The sequence below is a fragment of the Saccopteryx leptura genome, chromosome 2 (assembly GCF_036850995.1).
Source record: "Saccopteryx leptura isolate mSacLep1 chromosome 2, mSacLep1_pri_phased_curated, whole genome shotgun sequence".
Classification (NCBI taxonomy): Eukaryota; Metazoa; Chordata; class Mammalia; order Chiroptera; family Emballonuridae; genus Saccopteryx; species Saccopteryx leptura.
The window spans coordinates 319037350-319064582 of NC_089504.1; the positions used below are offsets into that span (position 1 = coordinate 319037350).

At 47.4% G+C, this 27233-nt stretch overlaps 1 protein-coding gene across 5 annotated transcripts in view; it reads right to left on the reverse strand.

Moving 5' to 3' along the window:
* Positions 1 to 2731: 2731 nt before the first annotated feature.
* EZH2 (enhancer of zeste 2 polycomb repressive complex 2 subunit) overlaps positions 2732 to 27233 on the reverse strand; it is a 66049-nt gene continuing 41547 nt past the window's right edge. For 3 of the 5 annotated variants that reach the window (XM_066362956.1, XM_066362953.1, XM_066362954.1), the window contains exons 4-20: positions 22569 to 22685; positions 18613 to 18733; positions 17120 to 17257; positions 16137 to 16239; positions 15479 to 15642; positions 12689 to 12780; positions 11182 to 11419; positions 10275 to 10444; positions 9760 to 9854; positions 8194 to 8234; positions 7673 to 7798; positions 7087 to 7265; positions 5252 to 5347; positions 4582 to 4663; positions 3770 to 3850; positions 3584 to 3668; positions 2732 to 3045 (exon numbers count right to left, since the gene is read on the reverse strand). In XM_066362956.1, coding sequence (XP_066219053.1) covers positions 2985 to 3045; positions 3584 to 3668; positions 3770 to 3850; positions 4582 to 4663; positions 5252 to 5347; positions 7087 to 7265; positions 7673 to 7798; positions 8194 to 8234; positions 9760 to 9854; positions 10275 to 10444; positions 11182 to 11419; positions 12689 to 12780; positions 15479 to 15642; positions 16137 to 16239; positions 17120 to 17257; positions 18613 to 18733; positions 22569 to 22685 — 1989 coding nt within the window. In that variant the 3' untranslated portion in view covers positions 2732 to 2984. Of the gene's footprint in view, positions 3046 to 3583; positions 3669 to 3769; positions 3851 to 4581; positions 4664 to 5251; positions 5348 to 7086; positions 7266 to 7672; positions 7799 to 8193; positions 8235 to 9759; positions 9855 to 10274; positions 10445 to 11181; positions 11420 to 12688; positions 12781 to 15478; positions 15643 to 16136; positions 16240 to 17119; positions 17258 to 18612; positions 18734 to 22568; positions 22686 to 25833; positions 26013 to 27233 lie in introns of all 5 variants that reach the window. The other 2 variants (XM_066362955.1, XM_066362957.1) reach the window with 2 other exon arrangements.

Below are 27233 nucleotides of genomic sequence, written 5' to 3' on the forward strand. Positions count from 1 at the left end.
TCGCTCTGTTGCGACCAGAGCCACTCCAGCGCCTGGGGCAGAGGCCGAGGAGCTATCCCCAGCACCCGGGCCATCTTTGCTCCAATGGATCCTCGCTGCGGGAGGGGAAGAGAGAGACCGAGAGGAAGGAGAGGGGGAGGGGTGGAGAAGCAGATGGGCGCTTCTCCTGTGTGCCCTGGCTGGAAATCAAACCCGGGACCCCTTGCACGCCAGGCCGACGCTCTACCACTGAGCCAACCGGCCAGGGCGAGTGTGGACTTGTTTTAAACTTGATAGAGCCTGAAAGGACAGAAAGCCCATCTCACATCCCTGACACCTCCTGGCAGTTCTAAGCTTGTGTCACACATGGAGGAGTGAGACCCCAACAGCTAAGCGCCCCCGTCTTGTGAAACAGGTGCCATCACTCCAGATAATGGTGACCACCTCCCGCAGCTGGATGGCTGAAGAAACAAGCCACCCTCCCGTGCCCAGCTGTCTAGTGACAGAAACACATCGTTCCTAAAAAGCTATGAAAGCCACCCCCACCTTGCTCGGGGCCAGCACAATCACAGCCTGACAGAGACGGGGCTTGCACTGGTGATGGGACCCTCGCTGGGGGTTGTGACGAGGGGCTGCAGGAACAGCACGCATGCATTTCAGGTCACTCCTGCTCCAAGAGGAGCCCAGAGCTCAGATACCCAACACACTGCTTAGTGCTCAGAAAGCTCAGGCTGGGGCTGTTAATGACCCATCTCCAAGTCTACATGATGAGACATGTTTGTAGCATGAGGGCAGCTGTTGAACTCCTGGGCGCAGGTGGCGTCAGGACCGAGTCACTGGACGGATACAGGAGCGATGGGAGGCCTGGTGAACCAGACAATACTGGAAAAATAAGCAGCGGTCTCTGGGTAGGTGAGTACAACTGGCGTCTGAATGTATAAATTGTCAAGTACTGATTGAAAAGAATTGTGACGAGCAGAGCGACATTATTTCGTGGTACAGGCATTGGCCCTTGGGTGAGGGGCTGCCTGGACCTGAGGCCGGGACAGTAAGAGCCGCGGCTGTCCCCATGAGGGTCCTTAGGGCCATTGGGAAAAGAGGCCTGGGGACTCTGGGCCACTGTCCTCAGAAAGCGATGTGTAATACACTCCTAAACTGTCTGGAAACTTTGAAACAGCTGTGTCCTGGCCCGTCGTTGTTACACCCCTACTTCTGTCTGCCTGGTGGGGAACAGATGTGTTCAGGGGCACTGACCTCTTTTCCCTTAGATTGTCAAAGAAAAAAATGACAACAGCCAATACATCAGTAGCCATCAGGGTGAGTGTAATTAAAATCATATGTATTTTTTTGTCAGATTAGCAAAAAATTTATTTTTTGGTGTGCCACGTAATAGTTTGCCATGAGATGGAAAAGGTTGGGGAGGGGGGTGCATACTGTTGTTAAAGTTAGCTTTTGTCCAAATATGTTAATTGGGTAATCGACTAACTTCTGTGCTGCTGAGTCCCACCCTGTATAAGGAACAGTCTGAGGCTGGCAGCTCTGCTGTGAAGGAACCCCCCACCCCGGGCGTGTGAATGGGTCTGGTTGGGAAGCTCCGTGTCATGAAGGGCATGTTTCTAGTCAGGGTACAAGCAGCTTGCTGTGCATTAAGACAGCAGATGGTGCTCACAATAACAGCTTTCCATTAATACTTTCCATTTGTCCTCATGCTGCGTTTGCGTCTGTGGCCTAGTCAGTGAGCAGAACCTCCGGCTGCTGGGGAGACTGGCTGGGAGGAACACCGCACCCTGACGGGCTGCGCTGGGGCTGAGCACCCAGGCGGGGCACGGCCGTCCAGGGCAGGCCCGGGGTCCTCCTGTGACTCAGTCGGCAGCAGCCAGCCGAGTGTGGCCCTGTCTCCTGGGTGGGGTTCATAAAGGTAACCATGGAAAACGAGCGTATACGGCCAGGTCATTTTGCTGCCAGAGCTGAGTGACAAATTAACTTTGTTTTAGGACTTGTGCTGCGATGGCTTGTGCATCGATGGAACAAACCATTCTCACAGTGTTTGCATAATTGGAACAGAAGGTAAGCTTCACATTAAATAAGATCACATTATAAAGTAATAATTTTCTCCGAGTCTAGAACAGGCAGCTCCACCCAGACTGGCTGTTTGGAGAGGTGCAGGAATACTGTCACTGTGCCCAGGGAAGAGGCACCGTTTCCTTGACCCTTGGAGGGAGGGGTCAGAACCCCTCCTCATGAAGAGGTGACAGCTGCCCCCTTTCACGGGAAATGAGAACTGTCGTTTACACTGCTGTATTTCTGAAGGCTCTGTCTACACTAAAGGACTCATGGAGATCAACACAGCTTACAGGTAACGTCCCAGGCCACCTGGCTGGCTGGAACACCCCCCCACCTCAGGATGCAAACAGTGTTCTTGATTCATTTAGTTACTAATAGGCAATATTGCTATACTTATACAAAGTATACCATATTACATACAGTATAGTCATGTCTATATTATTTAGTCTATATTATTTACGTGTATACAGGGGATGGACAAACATAGGTTTACACAGCTGTAATACAAGAATAAACTGTCACGTACTCAGAAGTATAAACCTATGTTTGCCCACCCCCGTACTAAACACGTAATACTAAGAGGCAAAGCCAAAGGAGGAAAATGTGAGCGTGTGCCTTCCCCTTGGATGCGGCCACTTTCTAAACTCAGCTGAAGCTACAGGACGGACACCAACACCAGGTAGAAGTTCAAGTATTCTTTATTCATAAAGTTGAAAAATGTACCATACTGCATTATTGCAAAAATTCACTGGTACAAAACACTTTGCAGCTGGTGAGAAGGCAATAAAAAGTTGATTTTTAAACTCATTAGTATAAATTATTCTTACAGTACTTTGCAAATTGAGAATTTTAAACTGCATCTTCTTTTCCTAGATTGCCCACAGTACTCGAGGTTCCTGAAGCTAAGGCAGCTGTCCGGAGGAGGGACGAGGTAGCGGATGTCAAGGGATCTCCATCTCCCGTTCGATGCCCACGTACTTCAGGGCGTCGGCCTGGCTGTACCTGAAAGGGCAGGGGACAGGCTGGGTGCGGCCGATGTGAGTGAGAGCCGCCACCACACTCCAGTGGGCACACGGCAGCGTCTGCAAACGCACGAATCTCCCTCCCACAGTGCCCTCGAGCGCCCTCATGTCTGCATTAGCTCATGCCTTCCAAGTGGCAACACGCGGGCCCTAGCTGATTACTAAATACTGAAAGACGGAGCTTCTGAACAGGACATATATGTAGCCACAGGGTTTAACTAGACAGGCCTCTGGCTGCATTTAAGTGGGTGAACTAGCCCATCAGCTTATCCCACAGAACCAAACACTGTCAGCGGCCAGCTTACCACTGTGGACACCACTGGGTCCAGGCAGGGTACCGGCCAGCAATGCCAACTCCCCCGCACAGAGACACTAGACCTAGCACGCAGCCACCACTGAGGGGACAGGAGCGCCCCAGGGCTCTCTGCATTCTGCTTAACATAACACGGCACTGGGGACGGAGGCTGAGGCCAGGAGGACCAGCCCTCAGGTCCCACCAGAAAGGCACCGCTACCAACCTGTAATCAAAAAACAGCTCTTCACCAGTCTGGATGGCTCTCTTTGCGAAGATCCCTATCCGGTGGTCGCCGTTGACCATCATGACTGGAAAGAGATGCTGGTGTCAGTAAGGAGGGGACCCGCCCCGTGGCTATCCCAGAGTCGCACGGCACTGCTGCCGGGGTCCCAACCCCAGGGGCGCCTACCTTTTGCATAGCAGTTTGGGTTGACTGAATGATTTGCAAAACGAATTTTGTTACCCTTTCGGGTTGCATCCACCACAAAATCTAGAAAATATAAGCATAATGCAGTGAATAGTTTCAGTTACAGAACAATAAACAAATATGATTCCAGAAATACAACTGGTTTTAGTTCTCAAGGGTCTGCCTTCAAAAGCAACTAAGTCATTTAGCCAACTTCATTCAGAATGAAATGACATTTACAAGAAAAAACTGTTCTAGGTCAAATTAATTGCTAAATCAGGATGGTTGTCCCCCAAATGCTGTAATTTAACTGTAAATGTGCATTACTGAGCAAATGGAATCGGACTAAATTCCTCCCAACACAAGAGTAACCATTTTCATATCTAAGTGTTCATTATTGTTTGTGTAACCTGTCTGTCTCACCGAAGGTGAGCGGACATCTCGGGCACCAGGCACCCCCTTTCCATCACAGCTCCCCACCCCGCGGTGGCCTGGACTCCAGCCGCATATTCTCTGCCCGGAGACTCCGCCTGGGAAAGCGGCATCACATGTCCCCGGCCTCTGCGGGCAGCGGGCAGTGTGGGAGAAGCCTAGCGGCTCAGCGCCCCCCAGGAGGACGTATGCCCCAGTCACTAGAACACAGCAGTGGGACCCCAGGCACCCTTTCCCACAAACGCAGCCCGCTCTGCCACGGGGACTCCTCCTGCCAGTGACAGCAACAGCCGCGCCTTAGCCAGGGAAGGAGAGCTGCCAGCTCAGAACACGAATGAAGGGCTCCCAGTGCCACCCAGAAACCGCCCCGACTAACAACACACCATTATTCAAGTTGAAGAGAAAGCTGCACATGTATTTATCGTACACTTTCCCTCTTCTGTCAGCTTCGTCTTGAGAAATTATCTAAGGAGAAAGAGGAGAAGACGGTGTTGGACTCGGTGACCCATCCTGGTGGGAGCGCGCACGTAGCTCACCAGAATTCGGATCTCCCTGAGGAAACTCAGCAGGTCTCTCTACCGCCCAGTCTGCGGGCTGAGGTGTCCAAGAACAGTGGGCTCTAAGGATTTCAACTCAAACATTTCCCCATCAAAGTACGCTCGGAGAAAGTGCTAAGTCTTTTTACTGAGTGGAAATTCACACGGGGTGGACTAACACCAAACCTAAGCTAGCCCAATGGCTTTCCCCCAATTCTACAGCTAAAAAGGTGTAAGATTAATGACACTCATTTCTAGGTCCTTACTAATGAGACTGAATAAAGTAGGACATCGTGTCATAAACCCCCCACCGCCCCACCCCCAGATAAAAGCTAACTGACCAGGACTGAAGCAGCCAGTTACCAAGCAAACCAAAGCCAGCAGCAGAGTCCAGGTCAAAAAAGGCAGTTTGTGTCGAGTTGTTTCTAACCAGACCCACTGGCTATGCGCGTGGTGAGCGGCCAGTCCCACGGCTGCTCCCCAGCCCCCCACAGCACTGCCGGGCCCATGGCCTCACCTCTCCACAGTACTCCGAGATGAACTCGTTCTTCTGCACGGGATCCTTGATGAAAATGCCCCAGCCAGCCACGTCTGATGGCGCCAGCAGTAAGTGCTGGAGGAGAAGCAGTCACAATCAGAGAGCAAGGCGCTGCGGTTGCAGCCACAGCCAGCTCCAGGGCGCCTCCCTGTCGGTCATGGGCTCCTGGAGCCCCCCAGGAAGAAGCCACCTCGCACCCTGGACAGAGAGGTCACCTTCCCCCGTTTAGCCAAAGGGGCTTACAAACTGCAAGAGGGCTCTGGGTTTTCATCGGATCAAGTCCAGGCCATAAGCGCCACCTCCAGGAAGAACTGCCTGTGGTGGCGCGGGCCCCTGACGGCTGTCCTTCAACAAGGCACCTTGGCAGCTGCCCTAGCACTTTGTCCTTCCTGCAGGTCCCAACTTCCTTAACGATTCACTTTCACTGAATTTCACACGAGGATGCCAAGTCCCCCTCTCTCCACACTTCCCCACAGTGACCTCCACCACCAGCTTCTCCAATTTCTGTGCGGCCCCTGACTCCTCCTCCCTCAGCAGGTCCTCACGACAGCATGGAGAACTGTGCGGAGGTGGTGTCACCACCGCATCAGCCCAGCCTGTATTCTTAGCAGATGCCAAGCTGATGGACATGGCCAGGGTCATTACTGTGCTTTCCTCCCACATTCATTCCCTGTGTCCCTTAAAAAGACCCCCATCTATTCTAATCCAACCTAGAGTCCCCTGTCGGGAACTTCCCAGATAACTCCCTAGTCAGAAACTGCATTAGGTAAACAATATGAAATAAATGAAGCCTCATTGGTAACCAAGTATCCCTAATTCTGTTTTCAGAGTTAAACAGAGCATCAGCATGAACAGCACTGCCTGCCTTCTGAGCAAACCGGTTTGTACTCCAGTGGTGAGTGCAGGGTGGGGAGGAAGGGGGAGGCCGTTAGGGCTCACCATGGGTGTGCCTCGGGAAACCACGCATCTTTGTGACAGAATGACCTCAGTGGGCACTAACTACCCAGACAAAACCATCTAACACTTGAAAATATCAGAGCCAAAAAATAACCCACCGCCAGGAACAACTGGTAGGAGGGGATGTCAGGGAACCGTCTACATAGGCCACAGGCGGCCGGGATTCCTGCTCCTTTCAGGCCCTCTGACTCCGGTCCCCTTACCTAGACATGGGCTTAATGATGTCTCCCTCATGGAGTCTGAGGACTAAAGAGTTAACAGCACTGAGCCCAGTGCCTGCTATACATTACACAGTAAGTGCCATCTATTATTATAAAAGTCATTAATTAAAGAAACATACCATCTACACTAAAAAAAAAAAGCAAAACACAACACTGACCTTTCCCAGTACAGTTGTTAGGTTTCCCTTTCTCAGTATTCAACTTCGTGATTGCTACAATTAAAAATCACCTGTTTGCAACTCCCTGTTATGTAATTCCTGGCACTGATGTTTCAAGGTCATTAAAGGAAAAGGAAGCCTGTGAAAACGACTGCAGGAAATGTCCTCTCCCGCTCAGCACAAAAAGGACAGTTGGCTACCATCGAAAGAATGGGTCTCGACATTCTAGGGACACCATTTACTTGCATTAAGGAGGCTACCTACTGGTTCTATTAACTTAAAAAGAAGCTCAAGCTGTCTACTAAACAACTAGGAAAACACCTTAGTGCAAACCAAAAGCACTTAACAGCTGCTCCTCCTAACACGCCTCAGCTGCTCCCACAGGGCGGGGCGGCTGCCCCAGGACAGGCCCAAGCTCTCCCTCCTGCCCCCTGTGGCCCCAGCTAACCCTGTGTGTGTCCCGCCCCTCGCCCCGCACCTTCTTGGAGCCCCGCTGGATGCTGCAGTTCTTGCAGGACACGTTCTTGCTGTCCCAGTGATCAGCGGCCCCACACGTCAGACACAGGTCAGGGTCACACTCACGGACGGCCAGGTAGCAGGGGCACTGCTTGGTGTTGCACTGTGCTTTGCAGCGGCACCCAGGAAAGCGGTTCTGGCCTGCAGAGACGTCCTTGTGGTTACCAGCACGGAGTCCCACAGAATGCTCGCGGCAGCCCCCTGCCCCAGCGCACAGACGAAGACAACCTTCCTGCGCAGCTGGGCTTCACTGCGGTCCCATCCAGTCACTGAATCGCCACCCTTCGACAACTCGTGGTGCCCAGAAAGTGATTTCTAGCTTCCCCTTACATTCTCTGCCAGTGTCACCACAGCTCCTTTAACCCTGTTCTGCCTAACCTGCCACGTTACATGCATTAGGTAGGGTCCTGGCCAGACTTGGGTGCCGGGTGGCTCTGGGCCCTAAGTCAGCAGATCCCAGGAAAGCCAGCCAGAGCTGCCATGGTGTTGCTTTCAGTCACTATTTTAAATGGCTGACCAAAGGCCCATATCCCACAACAAATACTTACACTCTGAACTACACTGACAAAACTTTTCACAAAAATTTTGTGCTATCACACAAGGGCACGAACTGTCACAAGGCTGCCGTGGATGGTCACAGGGTTGGTAGTTGTAAACGTGGTTAGAGGAGCCGTCTGCAGGAAGACAACAGCGCGCACGTCAACCAGAGGTGGGAGAAGACTGTACACAAGGAGCGAGAGCACGTTCTGCCCGTGACCTTGGAGCTCTGCAGGTTTCCCCCACCTGACACACACGCCTGTCTACAGAACAATGGCTGGAAGCACCTCCCTGCGGGCTCTGGGTGTTGGGGCACTGTCACCCATCTCAGGGCCCCAAAGTGCGGCTTCTTCAACCCCACCAGCAATTCGCCTTCACTGGCAGTCTAATCAGCACACGTCCTCCACTTAAATTGCCTTAATATAAAGCAGTCAATTATCTCAGAATCCCCTAACTGTACCCTAGTGGCTATGCTGACACAGACAACACGCAGACAGTTCTAAGTTACTGCAGTGGAATGGGAATTGCCAACCTTTTTTCAGCTGTATCTTCCTGCAGTGTGCAGCCCACAACCTGCAAAACAGAAAACCTTCAGGAAGCTGGAGCTGTGGTCAGCACAGACCCACGGCCACTCCTGACACAGGTCCATCTATGCCATGAACAGCAGAGCCTTAAATCCACTGACGGTGACAGGAGTCAAACCCCAGCTCCCATCTGCCTGTTTGCAGCAACCTGGAAATGCGGTGGAGCCAGACCCGCTGGGTGCCAAGACGCCCTTTGCAAAGTCACCTGTCAGCACTTAGGGTGGCCACACCTTCATGTAGCAGATTATGTGGGTCTATCATGCAATTGAGCTACGTGGTCAGAAATAATTCAGCCAAAAACCACTTAAGTATCTACTAAAGCCTAAATTTTGTAGGAAAAACTTTTTAAGTTCTTAAAGTTCTAAATTAAAGAAATGGAACAGCGTGTATGCAGACTGTTAAACGTAATCTAACTCAGTGGTTTTCAACCTTTTAACACTTAGGGACTGATGAAAATTATTTCAGGGAACATCAAGGCAGAAATCCCCGAGCATAATCGAATTCAACTAAGATCACTGGGACTGTAATCTTCACACATCAGATAGGTTAACTCTTTCACAACCAGCAGGAGATTTCTGGCAAACTGGTCCAGCATTTGTAAAACACTGATCTAAATGCTCCACACCTAACACCCAACTCTGCTTATCACTGAAGTTGGGAGACGGGACTGAGTGACAGTCCAGCCACTGTGCTGAGGCCCCAACCTCACCCCACGGGCGTATGGGACAGCCTACTGAGAACATCGGTGTCGTGGCACCACCACACACCTGGAAGCTTCTGCCTCTAACAGAAACCAGCTCAGGCCCTGGCCAGTTGGCTCAGTGGTGGAGCGTCAGCCTGGCGTGCAGGAGTCCCGGGTTCAATTCCCAGCCAGGGCACATAGGAGAAGCGCCCATCTGCTTCTCCACCCCCCCCTTCCTCTCTGTCTCTCTCTTCCCCTCCCGCAGCCAAGGCTCCATTGGAGCAAAGTTGGCCCGGGCACTGAGGATGGCTCTGTGGCCTCTGCCTCAGGCACTAGAATGGCTCTGGTTGCAACAGAGCGACGCCCCAGATGGGCAGAGCATCGCCCCCTGGTGGGCGTGCCGGGTGGATCCCGGTCGGGCGCATGCGGGAGTCTGTCTGACTGCCTCCCCGTTTCCAACTTCAGAAAAATACCAAGAAAAAAAAAAGAAACCAGCTCAGCGTGCATCCACACTCCTGAGATTCACACTCAGGAAAACAACTTAGAACAAACTGAAGTAGTTGTGTAGCCAGTGCTGCACAAGCTGCTAGGTTTATCTCAGCAAAATGCAGCACAGTAAGTGGAATTTTCATAATTTCCACACCAAATCTCAGTCTCCTGACGCTGCTGTGCCCTCACAGAGGAACTCCAGAGACGCTCATGGAAACAGGACTCCACATGTCTGTCTTGGAGACAGTTTACGTGTCCTTGGCAGACAAAGTGGCAGCCGGTGGCCTGGGATGCATCCGGCCCTCAGCACCGAAGCATCTCAGGACAGCGGAGGTGGACTCACCGGTGTTTCCTCTTCTTCTTCCTCGGAGGGGTGTCCACATCCTCAGCGGGAGCAGGTGCTATGATACTCGACTCTTTGACCCGGAACTCGTACACCTGACAAAAGGCGAGGCGGTCACAGCCGTGAGTACGTCAAGGTGAGCAAGGTCAGTCCTAGCTAACACGTACCAGAAACGCCCGTCCCGTGTGCTGAGGTGCCGGGGACAGCAGGGAATGAAGCGGGCGCTGTCCCGACCCGCACGCAAGGAGAGGCGTTCCAGCTACGTTCTGATCAGGAATCCTGAGGCTCAACCTAAATTCTCTCTGGCTTTAGGCCCACAGTTACCTCACCGGAAACCTAAACCCGAACTATCTAAAGTCAGAACAGCTCTCTCAGTTCCCTCTCGGTGACAACAAAAAGGACCCTGCTTCTCCTGCTCGGATGAACAGCTGGTTAACAGAGGTGGTCCCTACGTTTGGGCGAATATTACATATTTTCCCCCTCTCTGAAGCTCTTTATTAACCAGAAGTGCTCACCTGCCTGCACGTTTTGGTCCCGATTAACCTGGCAATGGCGCAGAAGTTGTCATAGTAGGTGCCAATGAGGACCCGGAACATGGAGGCCTCGGCCCCACTCCACTCCACGTTCTCGGGGGGCTCGCTGTTTGGCTTCATCTTTATGGGCGTCTGACACCGAGAATTTGCTTCTACAACCAGAGGGAAGCACTGGTCAGGAAAAGGACAGGTGAGAACAGCACATCAAGACTTGTAAAACCTGCCTGACCAAGTGGTGGCACAGTGGATAGAGTGTCAGACTGGGATGCGGAGGACCCAGGTTCGAGACCCCGAGGTTTCCAGCTTGAGTGCGGGCTCATCTGGTTTGAGCAAAGCTCACCAGCTTGGACCCAAGGTCGCTGGCTTGAGCAAGGGGTTACTCGGTCTGCTGAAGCCTACCCCCCCACCCCCAGTCAGGACACATATGAGAAAGCAATCAATGAACTAAGGTGTCGCAACAAAAAACTGATGATTGATGCTTCTCATCTCCATTCCTGTCTGTCCCTATCTATCCCTCTCTCTGTAAAAAAAAAAAAGATGTAAAATCTGGCGGACGCTTAAGAAAAAAGCAGGAAGGCAGTCATGTCGGAGAACAGACAAACCAGAGTGTCACAGGTTTTTCCCGATGGAACCAGGAGCCTGGGCAAATGGGGCTGTGCTGTTCATGCTTAAGTCACAGGGCAGAGGGACACCGAAAACCCAGTCTGGAAAATAACCAGAACGACCCACAGAGCACCAAGAACACGACACTGCATGACCTGGACCTCACACCCTCCCTGAGAGATGGCAAGAGCGGCACCCGGCCGCAGGTCACTCCATCACACCCTTTGCCTCCACAACAGGGACTCTCACAGCAGCAGCCAGGCCCAGTGCGTTATAGGCCCCTCACCAGAGGAGCTGGACGTTTCATCCTTCTTCTCCTCCTCCTCTTTGTCGTTGTTCTCGCCGCCTGTCTCGGTCCCGGCCTCCCGGTCGCTGTCCGTGTCCTTGGACTCCAGCACGTTAATGGTGGGGGTGCTGGGCCTGCTGTTGTTGGGGAGCCGCCCACGTCGGCGGCCCCCCGGGCGTTTGGGGGGCGTTTTGATCCGCTCGGCAGTGAGGGCGGCCGCAAACTCCTTGGCTCCCTCCTATGAAGTGAGACATGGAGACAACAAGGTCAAGGTCTACAACATATTTTGGTGGAGGAAAGAAAAATAAGATTGCATAAGCAAGTTAGTCAAGACAACATCTATTTTTTTTACAAATAATCATTTGCATGTCTAAATACACTTGTTCTCTATCTGCTTTTGCTATTTGGACATTTCAGACAGACAGATGTGGGCTCTCCATATTGCCAGTGCTGCCATCAGCAAGACAGTTCTGTACGTGAGACACAGTAACTGACTAGTAAAACAAAATGTACTTTATGTGACATATAGTCTCTTTATAAGTAAATTTTTATGAGAACCGTATACTTAACATGCATCTGGAGTCAAACTCCTGTTTCAGGGCTCTGATCTGGCACGTGCCTCCGTGGTCACATGAGAAGTACACAAGCACACAGAGCACGTAAGTGTGCCTCACTATCACCTCCTGCCTCCCTAGCGAACACCCTAGTTCCTGTGGAGGGTGCACAGCCCCAGGGAGTGACAGGAACAGAGCAACAGGGCTGTGCAGGCATGTCTGCACCCCGACGGCGAGAGGGTGGGGGAGAGACTGGGAGGCAGAAGTAAGCAGCCGCGGAAAGCCCTGCCTCGTAAGGAGCACGATAAACCAGTGCTCAAGAATCCCGTTTCAGTGGAATAGAAGGAGAAGTCTGAGAGTAGCCAACAGTTTAAACTTCATTCTACAAAGACCAAATTGCTTAAAAATAGGATACCTTCTGCAGGTGCCATTCAATGCATCTTCTGTCCAAAATCCAACAGGCAATATATACCCACTTAGTTCCTAGGTAGGAGTGGCTTGGTTCAAAGAGGGGAAATGGTAAAAGTAAGATAGTACCCGTAAAAAGAGAACTTTTCTACCTCATATTGTCCTACACCTTTACCTTTTCTCCATTAAAAAAAAAAAAGTGTGGGCCCTATACTAGAGCTGCAACAATAGGGGTCTGGGGCTCAAAGGCGATCTCTGAGCAAGGCTTGGGGACACCAGTGACCACCGAGTTCCGGGGTTTCTTTAGGTGGGGCTGTCTGGAAGGTGGAACGGAAGAGTCCTTGAGACCCTAAAGACGTGAAAGTGTTGCTGCAGACTAACGCGGGACTGATGAGGGCTCCAATGCCCAGCACATGAGCTACAAAACGACGGGCCTCTGCCTAGTGTGGCCAGGAGCGCCACGGAGCCAGTATAGCCTGACTGCACACTCCTCAGGTTCGGAACCGGCACCTCAAATGCCCTCAGGGCCCACGCCGCAAGCTTACCAAATGCTGGTAACACTGCGGTCCACATGGTTTGTTGTCCAAGGCCGTTTCTGTGTTCTTCCGCTTGTAAGTGTTGGGTGTTGCATGAAAAGCTAAAAAATAGATAACAGATCCAAATTTAACTAAAAATATTTGCTTCATTTCCCCAGTCTCAACAAAAAAGTCAGTGAGTACAATCCAGTCTTGCCAACATGCAGTTCACATCCCAGCACTTGCCTTCCAGCCCTTAACTGGAGCAGGCAGTATTCTGTAAGTGATGCACACAAACTCTAACTGCTCATAAACATTCCAGTCTCTAATATCCATCCCTACAGAAACAACTGACACAGCTTCTGCAATGAAATCAGATTTCCTGTTTTTATCAAAAGAATTCTGACATCTATAATTTTTGGGTTTCTATCTGTCAAATGGGGGAGAACTGAATACCACTTGTTAAAAACTAATTTTTAAAAACAATTTATTGAGGCCCTGGCCGATTAGCTCAGTGGCAGAGCATCGGCCTGGCGTGCGGGAGTCCCGGGTTCGATTCCCAGCCAGGGCACACAGGAGAAGCGCCCTTCTGCTTCTCCACCCCTCCCCCTCTCCTTCCTCTCTGTCTCTCTCTTCCCCTCCCGCAGCCAAGGCTCCACTGGAGCAAAGTTTGCCTGGGCGCTGAGGATGGTTCCATGGCCTCTGCCTAAGGCACTAGAATGGCTCTGATTGCGGCAGAGCTACGCCCCAGATGGGCAGAGCATCACCCAGGTGGATCCCGGTCGGGCACATGCGGGAGTCTGTCTGACTGCCTCCCCGTTTCCAGCTTCAGAAAAATACCAAAAAAAAAAAATTTTTTTTATTGAATTGGGGTAACACTGTTTAATGAAAGTATACAGGTTTCAGTTGCACAATTCTACAACATATCTGTTTATTACATTGAGATCACCACTGAGTCAAGTCTCCCTCCATCACGGTCTGTTCCCCCATACCCTCCCTCGCCTCCTCCCTTTCCCTCCCCCCTCTCCCTTTCCCTCCAACAGTCCCCATGCTGTTGTCTGTGTCTGTGAGGTTTCTTTCTCTTTGCTTCATCCCTTCACCTTTTTCAGCCAACCCCCTTCCCCTCAGCGAGCTCAGTCTGTTTTGTTCATTAGACTCCACTACAAGTGAAATTATAATGGTACTTGTCTTTCTCTGACTGGCTCAACTCCTAGTCCATCCATGCTGTTGCTGTTGTTGCAAAGGATAAGATTTCCTGCCTTTTTACAACTGAGTCATATTCCATTGTGTAAATGTACCCGTTCCCTCCCCCCATTCATTTACTGATGGGCACTGGGGCTACTTCTAAATCTTGGCTATTGTAAAGAATGCTGCAATGAACATAGGGGTGCATATCTTCTTTCAAATTAGTATTTTGGGTTTCTTTGGATAAATTCTCAGAAGTGGAATTGCTATGTCATAAGGCAGTTCTATTTTTTCATTTTTAAGGTAACTACATACTGATTTCTACAGTGGCTGCACCAATCTGCATTCCTAATGACAGCGCACAACAGTCCCCTCTTCTCCACATCCTTGTCAACATTTGTTGTTTGTTGAGATTAATGATAGCCATTTTGACAGGTGTGAGGTGTTTTAATTTGCATTTCTCTGATGACTAGTGACATTGAGTATCTTTTCATAGGTCTGTGACCATCTGTGCTCTTTAGAAAAAGGTCTGTTCAAGTCCTTTCCCCATTTCTTAATTGGACTCTTTTGTTTGGTGTGTTTTTTTTGCTGTTGAGTTTTATGAGTTCCTTGTAAATTTTAGATATTAAGCCCTTATCAGGTGTATCAAAAAATAGGTTCCCCCTTTTCAGTGGGTTGTCTTTCCATTTTGTTGATGGTTCCTTTTGCTGTGCAAAAGCTTCTTAGTTTGCTGTAGTCACATTTGTATCTTTTTTCTGTTTCCCTCATCTGAGGTTATATATCAGAAAAAACACTGCTACGAGAAATGTCCGAGATTTTACCGTCTATGTTTTCTAGAACTTGCATGGTCTTGAGTTCATCTAAGTCTTTATGCCACCATGAATGTATTATTGTGTATGCTGTAAGAAGGTGCAATCTCTTTGTTTTGCATGTCTGTCCCAACACCACTTATTGTCTGGGGATCAAACCCACAACCTTGGCATATCAGGACAAGGCTCTATCCAACTGAGCTACCCAGCCAGGTCCTTATATATAAACAGCTTGTTAGCCAATTTCTTCAACAAAATTTGTTCACTAATATCACAGTGTTGCCCTGGGCCAGTGGTCAGCAAGTCAGCAAACCGTGGCTTGCGAGCCACATGCAGCTCAATCAGACTGAGGATGTTTTTAGCAAAGGCCAGCTTAGGAATACCCTAATTAAATTAATAACAATGTACCTACCTATATAAGTTTAAAAACTTTGGCTCTCAAAAGAAATTTCAATCGTTGTACTGTTGAAATTTGGCTCTGTTGACTAATGAGTTTGCCGACCACTGCCTGGGCTGTCAGCTAGTGCACGGTAATACTTTTATTATGAAACAACTGCTCAGTTAGCATTTATGGGAAAACCCCTGACCTGTATCACAGGGAAGTGGGACACAACAGTCCAACTCACAACACATGCAAATGACTTCGGAGCAACTCTCAAGCAACAAATTAAAAAATAACAAGAAAGTGATCCTAACATTTTTCAATTATAACTGCAAGATTACATGATAAATTTTAGTTGTAATAAACGCCAACAATTTCCAGGTTGCACTAAGACATATTCCACAATAAAGATAGAAAATGAAAACGTACAATAACTGCACTTACGATGTAGGAAGCAGTCGTACTTGAAGCACCGCCGACAAAAGAGCGTGTGGAATGAGTGCAGGCTCTGCTCCCTCTGGACGGATTTGGCGTTTGGTCCATCTATGTTCGGGGTGCACTCGGGAGGAAGAGCTCCCGGGAGCTGCTGCTCGGTGAGTTCTTTATACCTGATGTGAACCAAGGAAAACTAAGTTCGTGGGAAACAGAAGTGACTGTTTCAAAATTTTTGTTTCTAAACAAATTCCATGTTTTATTTTTATCTTGCCTAAAGCACAAAAGAAAGGTCCAACCTACTACAACCATCTTGTGAAGAGCCAATTAAATATTACATGTGATATATCAAGTCAAATTCAGATACGATTCAGAGCTATCATGAAAAATGTTCTTATATTAAACATCAGCTGCACTAAAATTTCTATGACTGCCCCATAACTGTTCCTCGACATGAGCTGCTTGCTGCATACTGTGTGTGTGTGGTTCTACTGACAGTATGGCTGTGCAGGACGCAGCCCATGGGGACCATGCACTGCTTCTCATGTCTGGCAAACATTACGGCCAATAAAGTGAGAGGGTCAGCAGCGACATTAGCTCCACTTACAATAAAGCAATAGTGGGTGACATCCCCTACAAGGTAAGGCTAGCTCAAAAGAACAAGTCTTACTTTTCCTTTAGTTCTTCTGCTGTGCCTTTATCTGGAAACATTGAGGAAATGGCTTCAAAAATTTTATCGGAAGGAAATTTCCGCAGTGGGTGGCTTTCTTTATCTAAAACGGAAATATGAAAGAAAACAAAGAATGAGCCAGGTTTCAACCGTTCATTTTCTCCATACAACTCTATGTAATAAAGCTCATCCTCTAAGAAAAGATCAACTCTGTGTTTCACTTCCTTCCAAAATACTTTACATGTATATGTGGCATAACAGGTCAAACAAACTTTCAAACCCCAATGTGGAAAGTTTTAAGCAGACAGAAGGCAGAAAAGCGAAGGTTCTAATCCCAGCTCTGCCACTAACGGGTTTTGTGAACTTGGCTGGTCCGTGATCCACTTGGGTCTGGCTCCTCCCCTGTTAATGGAGGAGATGAACTACATGATCACTAAGGTGCCTATCAGAAAATGTTTAGGCTTCACTGAAATTACAGCCCCCCCCCACCCCCAATCTTTCTATGCTGCCTTGACAATGAACTCTGCCAAGTCTCCTCAACTCTCGGCTGCCCTGTGAGCCTGCCTTTCTGGGGATGGCGTTACAGCACAAGCTCTGGAGTTAGAGCCGGTTCCCGTTTCTGTGAGCTGGACTGTGTCTTCCCAAATGGTGGAGACTTAAACAAGTTCCTTCAGTGACTACACCTGCCTCCTCACTATGAAACGGGCCCACCTGGTGGACATTATGAGGAGTAAGGGAGTTGGCGCACATAAAGCTCACTGCTGGTGCACATGGATGATCACTGTGTTATCTAACGACCTAGACCGCCCAGTGAAACCCAGAAGAAAAGAAGGTGTTCGAGTGCAGAATGAAATGCTACAGAGAGCCCTCTAACTCCAATCACACTGCTAGCAAGGTAATTTTTGGCAAAGACAATTAAGACCCACTTGCACCATGCTGCTTCTGGGAAGTGTGGAAATGGTGACACAGCCTAATGGACATACCATCTCGGTTCTCCTCCAGGTCTTTCTGCTTTTCCTCTCTGTCATCGGGATCATCTCCGTCATCGTCGTCATCATCATTGTACTGGCCAAGAGCATTCACCAACTCCACAAAGATCTCATCATTTATAAACCCACACTCTGAAAATCACAAGTCAGGTATCAGCAGTACACAAGAACAGTGACAAAAGCTGACAGGTGCCTTTTCCCATGTGCGAGCCAGAGCCTGTCATCAGCACTATAACATTATTATTAAAATGAGGGGAAGGTCCTCTACGGAACTGGCCCAAGGCAGAGTTAGGAACAGAATTTACCTTCAATGCCTGACATTTTCTCTTCAATCATCCCTCCCCCAAAAGTCTGCAGTGTCTCTAACATTAACCTCATCCCCCAAACGATGTACCTGACAGCTTGCTTCCCATTATTGACAAGAACAGCTGCCTACATCACACCTGCCCCCTCCTGCCAGACAAGGAGCAGGCTCTCTTGGACACGGAATACCTGGAAGCCTTGACTCCAATGACAGAGCCTCAGGCACTGCAGTGGCCTAAGGGACAGGGCCAGCATGCAGGGCCTTTTGGAGTCCTGTCACATAAGCCAAGCTCCAGCCTTAACTAATTTTACTGCTAAAGATCTTAAAGTCTGATACACTCAATCCTACTTATGTTCACAAAATGTATGTTGTAACCAACTTTGCATAATTTTCACATGGCAAACATGGTCCTTCAATTTAAAAATAAGAAAAACACTAAAAATGTTAGGTTTGTGGGCCAGTTAAGTCAGCACAAAGCTGTATTTTAATATTTTAAAAAATAGGCCCTGGCCGGTTGGCTCAGCGGTAGAGCGTCGGCCTGGCGTGCGGGGGACCCGGGTTCGATTCCCGGCCAGGGCACATAGGAGAAGCGCCCATTTGCTTCTCCACCCCCACACCCTCCTTCCTCTCTGTCTCTCTCTTCCCCTCCCACAGCCAAGGCTCCATTGGAGCAAAGATGGCCCGGGCGCTGGGGATGGCTCCTTGGCCTCTGCCCCAGGCGCTAGAGTGGCTCTGGTTGCAGCAGAGCGACGTCCCGGAAGGGCAGAGCATCGCCCCCTGGTGGGCAGAGCGTCGCCCTTGGTGGGCGTGCCGGGTGGATCCCGGTCGGGCGCATGCGGGAGTCTGTCTGACTGTCTCTCCCCGTTTCCAGCTTCAGAAAAATACAAAAAAGAAAAAAATATATATTTTTAAAAATATTCATATCTATGCTTTAAAAAAAAAACAACTACAGTATCTCCAATTCCTTTTAAGTGACTTTTGGGGGAAGGGCAGGAAGAGAAACCTTGATTTGTTTTCTACTTATTTACATATTCACTGCTTGATTCTTCTACGTGCCCTGACCGGGGATTGAACCCGCAACCTTGGCATACTGGGGATGACACTCCAACCGAGTGAACAGAAAGGGCAATCTCTCTCTCTGTTATTTGGCCCCCTTTTCTAGGAGAATAAACACATGGCTCACCTCTATCCCCATGTACTTTTCCATCATAGTTTTTTATTAGTTCTTCAATGAAAGTCCCATCCTGGTCTAAAACTTCATCACCCATATAAGGAATGTTATGTAGAACAGTTTCATCTTCCACCTAAAAGTCAAAAAAATAAAGTTAAAAAGCAGCCTTCTCCTGAGTATCAAATTTTGAATCAATGTACCACATCAGTGGTCCCCAACCCCTGGGCCGCAGACCAGTACCGGTCCGCAGAGAAAGAATAAATAATTTATATTATTTCCGTTTTATTTATATTTAAGTCTGAACAATGTTTTATTTTTAAAAAATGACCAGATTCCGTCCTGGCCAGTTAGCTCAGTGGTAGAGCGTTGGCCTGGCATGCAGGAGTCCCAGGTTCAATTCCCGGCCAGGGCACACAGGAGAAGCGCCCATCTGCTTCTCCACCCCTCCCCCTCTCCTTCCTCTCTGTCTCTCTCTTCCCCTCCTGCAGCCAACGCTCCATTGGAGCAAAGTTGGCCCGGGCGCTGAGGATGGCTCTGTGGCCTCTGCCTCAGGCGCTAGAATAGCTCTGGTTGCAACAGAGCAACGCCCCAGATGGGCAGAGCGTCGCCCCCTGGTGAGCGTGCTGGGTGGATCCCGGTCGGGCGCATGCGGGAGTCTGTCTGACTGCCTCCCCGTTTCCAACTTCAGAAAAATACAAAAAACAAACAAACAAAAAAGACCAGATTCCCTCTGTTACATCCGTCTAAGACTCACTCTTGACGCCTGTCTCGGTCACGTGATACATTTATCCGTCCCACCCTCAAGGCTGGTCCCTGAAAATATTTTGACATTAAACCAGTCTGTGGCCCAAAAAAGGTTGGGGACCACTGTACCACATGATATACAGCAATTCTTTCATCAGCAAGTAGCATTACCCAGTTCTCCAAGCCCAGAACAACAGGTAGCAAACTCTAAAACTATCAAAAATGACCCCTCTTGCCAATAGGCATAACTGAGAAATTTCAGAAAAAATATGTTTACCTAATCTAACATATCATCAATCATTACAACTTTCCATTATGTTATGTATACATTCCTATTTATAGCATCTTAGAATTAATAAAACATGGTTTATCCAAGTCAGCTATAAATAGCTATCTCAAAAAAAAATCTAATGTAAGGGTTTCTAAATATCATCTGATCTAGTTATTCAGAGACAGTCAATGCAATAAAATTCTAGGGATATAAAATAGAGTACCAATGGTCTGTTCAAAGTTTATACCAAAAAGGATTCCTTGTTTACATAAAACATGCTACAATAACAAAAAATATTTTAATGCTGAGATAAGCAACAAGCACATCAAAACTGATTATGTTAATAAGGTAACAAATGAGTTTCAATCCAGGGCTAGAAGACAACAGGGGTGAAAGGGCACTAGGCTGGCCAGGAAACCAGTCAAAAGCTCAGAGAATGGAGTGCTTCCAAAGACGGGGACAGGAAGCTGGCTGTCACAGACAGGAGAGAGTTCTCAGTCAAGAATTAAAAAGGCCTGACCAAGTGGTGGCGCAGTGGATAGAGCGTCAGACTGGGATGTGGAGGACCCAGGTTCGAGCACCCCAAGGTCAGCAGCTTGAGCACAGGCTCATCTGGTTTGAGCCCAAAGTCACTGGCTCAAGCAAGGGGTCACTCAGTCTGCTATAGCCCCCAGGTCAAGGCACATATGAGAAATCAATCAATGAACAACTAAGGAGCCACAACTAAGAATTGATGTTTCTTATCTCTCTCCCTTCCTGTCTGTCCCTCTCTCTGACTCTCTCTGTCTCTGCCACACAAAAAAAAAGAAAGAAAGAAAAAGACAAGGCCTGGCCGGTTGGCTCAGTGGTAGAGCATCAGCCTGGCATGTGGAAGTCCCAGGTTCAATTCCTGGTCAGAGCACACAGGAGAAGCGCCCATCTGCTTCTCCACCCTTCCCTCTCTCCTTTCTCTCTCTCTCTCTTTTCCCCTCCCGCAGTCAAGGCTCCACTGGAGCAAAGTTGGCCCCGGGTGCTGAGGACAGCTCCATCGCCTCTACCTCAGGTGCTAGAATGGCTCCAGCTGCAAAGGAGTAACACCCTAGATGGGCAGAGCATCACCCTCTGGTGGGCATGCCCGGTGGATCCCGTTCAGGCGCATGTGGGAGTCTGTCTGTCTGCCTCCCCTGCTTCTCACTTTGAAAAAAATACAAAAATAAATAGGATAGATAGAATTAAAGACAGTAATCATAAACACTAGTGCTCTGAAGTCCATATTAAGGGACACTAAAGTAAACTAAAGTAAGGATATTCCACATCATAGGCCTCTGAACAGGGACTCTAAACAGAATTTTAGAAAAAGAATTCTGATAAACAGCAAGGACTGGCTAAGTCTGACATGAGGTCAGGGCAGCTATTTCAAGTGCCAGGTGCCCGGAGCTGGGCCGTGACAGATAGGGGGAATCACCCAGGAGAAGACCCTGAGTCTTATAGGGGCTTTCTGGTAGTAGAGAACAGGAAAGATGAAGAAAGGAGAAATTTCCCCAAAATCCCAAAATAACAAATTTAGGACAACTGCACAGTTCTTACCTTCGACTTAGAGAGAAAAGGGAAATTAGGAGAAAAAGTACACATGGAATATAAAGTGAAAATTTTCATTTTAATGTTCTGGTCTATTTGGATTCAAGCTTGTGTACAGCTGAAGAGTCCAGCTTTCTCTGCGTCTCACTTGCACAAATCTCATTTAAACTGGGAATGTTTGTATTGATGGATATAAGGCAAGATTAAGTGGCATGGTTTTTTCATCTTCCCAATTATATCCATATAATCTGTCCTCAAAACAAGAGCCTAGCATAACAGTCTGTCTAATCTGCTTTAATCAGTGTCCAGCCAAACCCACGGATGGCTCATAAATCCTGTATCTGGGAAACTTAAAATAATATTCTTTCAGCATTTCGTCTGTGAAAATATGAAACTTCTCACAATAGGATTCTTAAACTAAACGTTTTTGAAATAAAGCCCTGAACGCACAAATCTATGCAACTGCGAGAAGAACGCAAAGTGTGCCTTTAACCCTGCACTGTAAAACCTTTACGTTATTAAAGACGCAACAGAAGTTCTCTCAAGCAAGCTCACCAAAGCCCTCCAGCCATGTTGTACTGCCCTTACTATTTTATATCTCAAGTAATAAACTATATTTTTACAGAACACAGGTTGAGAACGCACAGTCCTCTCTCTCTTCCATCCTCCTTCACCTCCTTCTGTCAAGAACTAAAAACACTAGCATTTCATTACAAAGCCACTGAAGCTACCAGGCTAGTGTCATCTGTGGCAATGTGCTTGTGTTTTATAAACCCTGAGTATATTCCACAGTATACACTACCGTTTAATAGCGTGCTGCCTAAAATTGTTTAAATAAGTTCTCTATTAACAAAACTTCAGTCAGACTGACCTATGACAGACTTAAGAACTATAAATTTCATATTTTAAATGTTTTTAATCCCAGGTATGGTTTCCATTAAAGACTATTTTAACTAGAAAGAACTAGGAAAAGAGCAATACTGTAAAGGATTAAAATACATATATAAAGCCTGATCTGTGGGGGCACAGTGGATAGAACATCGACCTGGAATGCTGAGGTCACCAGTATGAAACCCTGGGCTTGCAGGGCACACATGAGAAGCAACTACTACGAGTTGATGCTTCCCACTCCCCATCCCCTTTCACTCTCTCTCCTCTCTGAAATCAATAAATAACCTCTTGAAAACAAAAAGAAAATATGCATGCCTCTATATTAAATGTGTGTGTATGTATGGTGTGTGGGTGTGTGTGTGTGCGTGTAAAAAGCCATCACTCTAAGTTCCACCATTTTGATAGCTTTTTCACTCATACTGACTCACCTTCATGAGAAAATCATCGATGCTATTTATTTCAAACAGTGATTATCAAATAAGCAGAAGATGCATGCGTTACGTACCATGAAGTTCTGCTGCAGGGGAGACCACGAATACATTATGGGCACTGAGGCAACCGCGTTCAGAGTCTTTAGTGGAATGACTTGTGTCGGAAAATCTAGGTCACTGGTCACCGAACACTAGGACAGAATAAAATGACTCATAAGAGTAAGACAATCTGATGCGGTAGCAATCGTATTTAAATAATTTTTAAAAGGAAACTTTTACAATTTTTAATTACCGTCTTTACCTAAAATAAAATAGTAAAGCGCATAAAAAAATCAAAAAGGATTCTCTCCTCTCCTACTTGCTTCAGATTTTGCAAGTTTATAAAGCCCTCCATCCCTTCCCATACTTACCAATCAAAAACTGTATTTGTATTAGATTCAGATATACAGCTCAGAATGTCTTCCATCCCTCAACGACATAGATACTAATAAGAGATACCAAATGTGCCACTTCAATCTTAATGAAAATATGAAGACTTGCTAGGTTAACACTTATCTTTATCTTTCCTTTTAAACAACCAAGATGACATTTGCTCAACTATCAGGTGATACACAAACATTAAAGGGTTAAACACATCTGATTTCAATCACAACAAATGGATTCAAATAGAGTCTGTAACGTGTAATTTCTAAACTTAATAATAATAGCTAATGTTAAAAGCCCTTTCTACATGCTGGGCGCTCCCTTCCACACATCACGTGTCTGGTCCTATTCAGTCCTCATCACAATGCTGTACGATGGGGGCTGTCCTGAGCCTCCACCTTTCAGGGGAGAGAATAAAAGAAAGAATAAGTAACTGGCCCAAAGTCACATAGAGCTAGAATCTGAACCCAGAAAGTCTGGCCCGGGAGCCCCAGCATATCTTGCCATGATACCAAATCTCTCTAATGTTTAAGTGCCTCTGCCCCCTTGAAATACCGTATTTCATCCAATCCACGATGACATCGATTCCAAGGCATTCCTCCTTCCCTTCTGCTTCACTAAGAAACAACTTTCCAAGTGAGCTGTAACATAATGCTTTCTTATCACAGTGATTCTAAAATGCATGACTCTTTCAGGTGTTAAAATGGTAATAAGTCTGCATCTTTGATTCTATGAAATACGGTAAAATTGTGCCCAAATAACCATAGCACGTTCCATCCTATCTAGGAATCCAGCTTTCCCTAAAGGGCACCGTCACCCAATTATCAGGTCTCCAGAGCTTCTCAAAAATACTCTGGAGACACATTCATAATCTGTAATCAATGAAAACAGAGCAAAAAAAAAAAAAAAAAAAACTGAAGTGGTAAAATACAGCAAAAAATTACATATACAGACAACTATTAAACATTTAATTTTTATTTAAGAGGTCTTTAAAATATCAGTTCTAGATGTGGTGACATCAGAGTGGACATCATTGGCACAGGCCACACCAGGCCCTCAGCATTTCATCAGGCCAGGGGTAACCTGGCAACGGCCACAGTCACAGTCTCTGCAGCACAAAAATAGCTTCTTCCTTGGTGGAAGGGAAGGTTTAAAGATGGAGTAGTTAGAACTGGGACAGTGACTAACCCATTAATTTGCTTTCCAAAGGGCAAAGATAAAGATAATAATTATAACTATAAAGTATATTTATTCATAGCTCAAATAAATAACGTGTGAACAGTTCACCAATGCTCCAGAACCCGCAATCTTTCCCGGTTCCACTCTTTAGTCTGATACAGTTCTTCATCCATCCGTCCAATAATCCACTAACAACAGTTAACATTTATTGAGCACGTACTATGTTGCAGGCACTGTGCTAAGTGCTTTACAGACACTTTCTTAACCACTCTTGTCTCAGCCTTTGGCTTCATAACTTCACAAATGAGAGGGCACTGAGGTTCAGGGTTCAGTAACTGGCTCGTCAACAAGGCAGTCAACTGCCGCCCAGGACGGAGACCGAAGCCTGACGGCAACACCCCAGGGCATCGCCCCGGCACAGCCGTGAGGTGGGTGCTCCATCTCCTCCCCAGCGCCCCTCTTCCTGCCTCGGCCATGTCTGCCTTCCCTCCTGAGGAGGAATACTTAATCCGGTAACTTTGGGGCAAGTATTATACACTGTCCAGTGATTTCAAGTACAAAATAATTCTCATTCCTTGCAAAACAATTACAGCCTTTTATTTTTATTTTATACTTAGTAGGGGTAATTAATTCTGTGATTGCAATTCTAAAGATGAGCCCCCTAAAAAGCCCAAGGGGGTGCAATGGAGTAGGCTGCCTCTCCAATTCTGCCCTATTTGCCCACTTTAACATCCAAATCCAAGGTCATACTCCAGGTCAGAAAGCCGAATGTTCTATTCATTTACGAAGCGGGAGGGACACTGGCTTTGCTTTATCTGTGTGCTCTAGCCGCACAGAAAATGCTCTGGGCTTTCGAATGAGGCCAGCTGAGTTTTCCTGTGGACAGAGAGGACTGACTAAAGCACAGAAATTAGATGGCAAAGGCTGAATCTTCAGGGTGACCTCCACCCACACTGCCACAATCCCGGGAGCCACCCTCTCGATACGAACCCTATGAGCACCACCGCACGCTCTGGACGCGGCGGAGGCCAAGTGTGGCTTCACCTCTGTCTCACTCCCATACTCAGCACAGTGTCTCAAAAAAGAGTAGGCACTCAAAAAATGTTTCTGAATATAGACTACATTTGCTGACTCTCCCAATGGAGACTTCAGCTGCAAGTTTCTCTTGATAGCTCAGAGAGTATATACTTAGAAAACTAAAGGTCTACACTGCCTCATGGTCTACCTGGTTACCTCCAGAACCCTATCCCATTCTTTAACTATCGACCTTAACTAATAACCATATTCCTTTCATTTTTGAAATAATATTCAAATGCAAATGCATTTGTCGATAAAAACAAGTTTGGGAATTCTTATTTATTGACTTATAGGAAAATTAACTCAAAAATCCCAGTTACTTACCAGTAACGTTTTTTCTTTGAAAATGTATCATCCTTGACAGGTGAGACAAGTAAGCCGCCTAACACTCAGTACTGAAGGGCTGACCTCACGGGTCTCCCCAGCGTTTTACCTCATCAGTCACATGTCCTGGGCTCAGGAGCTCACTAGGACACCTATGCCAACAAATTCAATTCTCTAATTCTAGTTCCAACCTGAGGATCACAAGAGTAAGTTATCATAGATGACTAATCATCAGTGATAAAGAAAAAACTACATTCGTTATCAAGGGTGCTACATTTTCAGAGAAGCACAGCTTACTGGTAATAACCAGGTTCCTCTGAGGATGGATGGACTTACATCAACCAGCTGGTACCACAGGCGGCTGTGTGGCTGGACCACTGGGAGCTGGAGAGGGAAGTCAAGCCAAAAATAGCAGTTGTAGGAGGACACAACCAAACTGAGACTCTTGGCAGAAGGCTGGCTCCAAGTAAAAACTGGGTTATGGAAAATCGTGGAGGGAAGAGCAGGTGAGGGGCCTGCAGGGAAGGGAGAGAAATTAACACACCTACTATGTGCCAAGCACTGTGCGAGACTCTACCCAAGTTACCTCGTTTAAAACTCACCACGACCCTGTGAGGCAGTATGGCTCCCACCTTACAGAGGGACAACCCAAAGGACAACTGCCACAGCCATCCAGTCTCTGAACAGGCTTGAGAAGGGTTAAGTCCCACTTCCGCGTAGCAGGGGGGAAATACAGTCAGTTAGCCACGTTAACAATATTCTTGGATACTAGTTGGTCCATTTGCTTCACACCAGAGACAATGAACTGTTGATATTGTCTAACATCCTTTCACATTTCCAAGTACAACAATAAGGAACTGTTTCACACCTGACGTGCAGGAAAGAAGGGGTCAGAAGCATCAGCTGCCCCCAACTCTAGAGAAAGCTGAGCATGTTTCCTGAAACTACCCATATTCTTCAAGATCAGAGTAAAGAAAAAAAAAGAAGATCAGAGTAAAGACAATACACTCAACTTTTACATTTGCTATGACAGTATATGGAACTTAACTTCAAGCTGCTTCTACATGAAGGAAGTACTAGAGATCAAGTTAAGAGAAGCTTGGTAATAAGTGACTCCTAACCAGGTTAGGAAGATGACTAGAAGGTGATACAAGGGACGAGTGGCTCTAGCAGGAGAGTTTCAGAAATAAAAGTGCAAAAAAGACATCCAGACTGACACGGGTGTGTTTAATACAAGCAGCTAATCAAGGGTGCTGGCGCTAAGGAATGAAGACGAGCTCGTCCCAGCCTGTAAGTTATTTGTTTTGCTGTTAAGCACTTACGTGCAGAGCCATGGGGACTGGCGGGCCCCAGCAACACAGGGCTCTCGCATCCAAGTTGACATCAGCGTAACAGAAAAGAGGCGTCCTGTGAGCGTCGGCTCTTACCCTTCTCAGGGGAAAGGTCATGTGCAGCATTTAACATAGAACAAAAGACATTTGGAATACCACCTCAGGAAATTTAGACCCTGAAAGCTCTTCTGGCACCCTAGCTTCAGACACGTGATCTGAATGAAAGACCATACATACGTACCTAAACTTAGTGAATACATTAACTTAAAACCCAGTGTACTCTGGGTCAGAAGGGGGCTGTTGGGATAAATCACCTCCTCATAATCTTAAATTGCTAAATTACTAGAGATCAGAGACAGAACAATAGTCACAAGACGTGAGCTGGTGTAACTACAAAAATATCAA